Below are 5,000 nucleotides of genomic sequence, written 5' to 3'. Positions count from 1 at the left end.
ACTCGGAGGAGTTTGGAGAATTCGAGACAGTTAAGCAAACCCGAAACGCAGTCGAGGGCGGGAGTTGCATAACTGTCGAGAATTCTCTCAACTCCCCCGAGTGTTTAGATGAGGCTATGGAAACACGGGAAAAAAGGTCCTCTATTGCTTTTAATATAAACAAGAGAAAATGAGGGGACAGAGAGGGAGGCTCAAGGCGTTGGCCGGGATATGTTATGTCCACGAAAGTTATTTTTACACGAGCGGAAGTCTTTGTTCTAGCGGAAGTCTGTCTTCTGAGACGTCCGCATGCAGTCTTGCCTCGCTCTCAGGTTCTTAGTGAAAAGAGAAAATGATGGCGCGCGTGGAAGACTGATGAATATATATTTTCTTTCAAACATCGGACCGAGGTTGGCCTGCATGCGGACGTCTCGGAAGACTTTCGCTGGTCTAAAAATAACTTTCGTGGACATGACATATCCCAAGGGCTGGACCGGGAGCCTCCTTCTCTGTCCCCTCATTTTCTCTTGATATAAAATATTCCTCAAAGATAATTCGACAAACGAAGGAAAACGCTGTTTTTTTTTCTTTTTTATTGAAACAGATTTTCTTGATAAAGGCTCGTATTTCCTACCAGCCAATCAAAACGCTCGTCTGACAATACACAACCAAGCAAAATTCGTGTGGTGTCACAGCCGTGTTTCCATACTCTCATCTAAACACAGCTATTGACCAATGAGAGTGCGCGTACTATCCCAATTATTTTATAAAATTGTGCAACACAAAATTGTTTAAAGATATGTATCTTTTTATCGAATTCAAGGTGGCTCGGGGATCCTGGGAGTCGAACCTCTAAACCTTCCGATTATTAATTCGAATCCTCTACCACTGTGCTACGGGAGCCTCTTAACCGGCAAGGTCATTAAAGGGACAGCTTCACGGTTTTGCGCATGTCCAAGCCTTGGCGCTAGCGGTTGTAAATTTTACAGTCTCCTCCTGAACCAGATGATGTTCATTAATCACAGAGAGCACTGTGGGTTTACACAGAAAATATCAATTTTAGTTTTGACCATGGAATTTATTGTATGGGTCGAACATTTTATTCTACGCCCGAGTTATAACACAAAGGAAATGATTGCAAAAGTAATTCCAATGAGGAATTCCACTTCTATGGCATTGTTTCCGTTTCGTGCATCAGTGCTTTCGATTGTTTCAATAAGAATGGAATTAAATGGGCTGACATGACAGTTTGCCCATATGCTGAGACGTGACTGACTCTGACTCTCCTTTAATACAACTGTCCCGTTTTTACTGCTTGGAACCGCTGAAATTTTCTGATCATGAGTAGTCCATTTTCGCAATTATAGCTCAGTGCATGGTAGAGCATCCGAAGTTCGTAGCTTCGATTTTAGCAAAGGACTGAGCACTCGATCGGGTTTTTTCAGTTCATCTTCGAGTCACCAGCGATAAAAAGATACATTTCGCCATTTATATTTACAGGGGCTAACATTTCACCGTCTCTTTCGCTATAACACATAGACATAGTCTATTTACCCACGAAGAGCGTAGAAGTCGTAACTCGTTAAAACGCTCTCGTGAACAAAAATCTAGCAGAAAATACAAAGCAATATAAGTTAAAATGAATAACTAACAGTATTGTGTGCAATAATTTGAGATAATTATGTACATATTAACAAATTACCAATGATATAAAGAGTATAAAAATCTATATATAAAAAAAAGTATAATACAATACTAATTAATTAGGAATGCATTTGTATTCTTACCAGAAGTCCACAGCAGTCTTGATCTGCGATAGAATACGGTCCTTCAGTTTTCGGTATTGTTTATTCTACTGCCCGATTTTTGTGGGGAAAAAACGTGGGGCTATTGCGTTCCTTACACGATCCATTATTCTGCATTACACACGAGCAATCCCTCCCACGGCTACTTGATTGCAGACCAATCAGAATCGTTGTGCTCATCAGGCCAAATGTGATTGGCCATTATTTGGCGGGACCCGTATCCTAAATTTAGATAATACAGTAAATTGATGGGCCAAGGCCAAACGAGTGAGATCGTTATGGGCTTCTGTTCTTACATATTTGTGAATAATTAACAATTATGCTGCGAAATCACGCGGAATACTTAGCCGACGCGGCCGTAGGCCGAGTTGGCTAAAATCAGGTGTTATTCCGTAAGATTGAGCAGCATACTTGTTTTTTTATTACACACATTGATGACAGAGCACAATTTTCTACGTCTATTGGGGAAAAAAAGCTGGAAAAACTACCATTTTCTTTGCGACACACAAAATTACGTATATCGCAGGATATAGAGCGTTTTCACTCACGTGACCAGCAGCCATAGTGGATTACTGAAACAAGAGAAAGTATTTGCATAAAAATAGAGTTCAATTCCCGGAGGATTAGTTTGGTACACCATCATGGCCGCCATTTCTTTGTTTTGGAACACCAACATGGCCACCGTGACGTCATGTGAAAACGCTTTATTGAGCGCCGAGACAGGTCGCTCCTCAAACGAATGCAAATTGTTCAAGTTGAGAGAGAGAAGATTGGAAGAAAGCCGCGCAGACGTATTTAGTTGCATATAGGAACACCCCTCATCCAAGCACAGGTGTGTGTCCAGCAGATTTGAGTACGCACGACGACTATTGAGCACGCTATGACCATATTTGGACATTGTCACAATGTGTTGAATAATAATTACAAATACATCACGTAAATGGCATATTGATATCATAATCAATGGTTACATTTTCTTTTTTTGATACTTTTAATTTTAATTTTTATTTTTTTTTAGTTCTAAAGGGATACTTTTCCAACTTTTTAATTCAGAAAGCTAAGTGGTAAAAATTTTGATTAGAGTAACACCCAATATTTTAGGTTGTCGGAGACAAGCCATTCGCGAAAAAAATCTGAAACTTAGGGTGCGTTCGATTGACCATATTCCGGAATAGGAATGTTTGGAATACGCGTTAGAATTCCTTTATTTTTACGGAGATTCAAATTCAAATTGTCCAAAACCTGCTAAAATGCTATTTTAAACATATCTTTATTATCCTTCTTGCTTCAAAACGCCAGACATACTGTTTTAAATCATCACTCTATGTATTCTTATTCCGGAATAGGGTCAATCGAACGCACCCTAAATTATCATCAATCCATACCTTAACCCTACAAAATCTATATTCAGCGCACTTTCAGTTGGCCTTGTCCACCTTAAGTATGGTTATCATTTAATAGGTGTTGGTATTTCTTTACACCCCAACTTGAATAAAATTGTTTGGAGGCAGTTTGGCGTTAACCTGAGTTTTGTTAGTACGTAGATATAGCCCTAGCGTCTTCAACAATAATGAAGTCTGATCTATCATCTCTATACTTAATCGGCTCATAATTTCTATCGTCTTTTGCAGCGCCGAGTCGTGTTAAAAAATCTCATCCATCGTTATTTTTCCGGAAAGGACAAAACAGCTAAAACAGAGGCCACGCAAGTACCTTTTTCGAAGGACATAGCAGCCGAAGAACCCAACGAAGAGATATCTGCGTCCGATGAGTTACAAACCAAACTAATGGAAGTCACACGAACACTACAAACACTACAGCTTGCTGTAAAGCAATTTCGTACGCCCGCTGCAAAGGTAATCCCAACGAAATCGCAACTGTAAATCGAGTATCATTTGTAAATCATATTTAGGCATTTCTCAACATCGATTCCTGTACAAGGTTCAGATGCGAGTTATTTATAATCTGCAAAATATTTGGGCTCGATCCTATAAAATCTGCCATGACCTGCAGTTCAAAATGCACATATTTCCGTGATATTTCTCTAACAAAGTTAGACTCACAAACCTTTCTTCATCATTACCACGCCCATCGTACACAGAAAGATATTTTGCCGAGTTTGTGTTCAATGTCAGCGACTATAACGAAGAACTGTTTTTTTCTTTCGTTACTGAAAGAAGCCCCAAACATGTCTTTGGTGTCGAGAAACGTTTTACGGATATACAATGCTACTGAAGCCTAACAAGCCGTGTTTGTGAGAGAACAAAAATGTACTTTTTTCAAAAGAATTTAATAAAGGTGAATTAGCATAATTACACAGGTTAATTTTTGAAAATTAGCTGCGTTGACTGCTTCAATTGAGGTGATTATTACACGATAATCATCTAAGCGGTTTTTTTTTTCAAAATGGCCCGAAGCCGTTTTGTCGAGGTGACAGACGGATAAATGAAGTCCAGAAATTTTCAGGGTTCTCTACGCAATTCATAACTGCGGGGATCATAGCTTCACTTGATTTCATATCCGCAGTTCATATATGATCCATTTCATATATCATTTCATCGTTGATTCATTCCTCAAGGGAACATTACAACCCACAAATGAGCGGCTCCCAACGTCAGTGGTTTCATAGCTCAGTTGGTTAGAGCGTCGTACTGGTATCGCGAGGTCACGGGTTCAAACCCAATTGAAGTCCTGAATTTTTTAGGCTTCTCCACGTACGTGCTAAAATTGTGTCCATAACTGCGAGGATCATAACTTTACTTTAGTACATTAATTGTTTTGAAGAAAGTGCATATTTTTCAAATAATTACCTATTTACTGAATTATACTAAAACTAGAGGTAATCTCGGACTACTGAAGTGCGTTCGACAGTCGCTTTGAAAGAAGGAACAAACAATCATGAGGTTTGCGTCATTTGTGTATATGACGTATCAATGCGCGTATGACGAAATTCAGGATGGATCTGAAAAAGCAGACGAACGAGAAAACGAACATTTGCTAAAGGTAACCCTATGCACAAGATGCCCAAGATTAGAAATTGCGTTCTCCCAATGTGGAACGCAACACTTATTTACCTCAGGCTAGGCGAAAGTCGGTGAATAAAAACCGAGATGAATTCGAGGTTTTTATTCACCGATATTCATTTCGCCTTCAGTGAATAATTGTTAATTATCAAATGGTTTGATAAAACCTTAAATTTAGGTGATTCAGATTCCT

General features: G+C 39.2%; 1 protein-coding gene across 1 annotated transcript in view; it reads left to right on the top strand.

The window, feature by feature from the left end:
• Positions 1-5,000, top strand: part of LOC137984987 (short transient receptor potential channel 4-like) — a 35,079-nt gene that overhangs the window by 29,417 nt on the left and 662 nt on the right. The window contains exon 7 of the mRNA XM_068832366.1: positions 3,416-3,640. Coding sequence (XP_068688467.1) covers positions 3,416-3,640 — 225 coding nt within the window. The remainder of the gene's footprint in view (positions 1-3,415; positions 3,641-5,000) is intronic.

This window comes from Montipora foliosa, chromosome 2 (assembly GCF_036669935.1).
Source record: "Montipora foliosa isolate CH-2021 chromosome 2, ASM3666993v2, whole genome shotgun sequence".
NCBI classification, from domain to species: domain Eukaryota; kingdom Metazoa; phylum Cnidaria; class Anthozoa; order Scleractinia; family Acroporidae; genus Montipora; species Montipora foliosa.
This window is presented reverse-complemented; position numbering and strand designations above follow the sequence as displayed.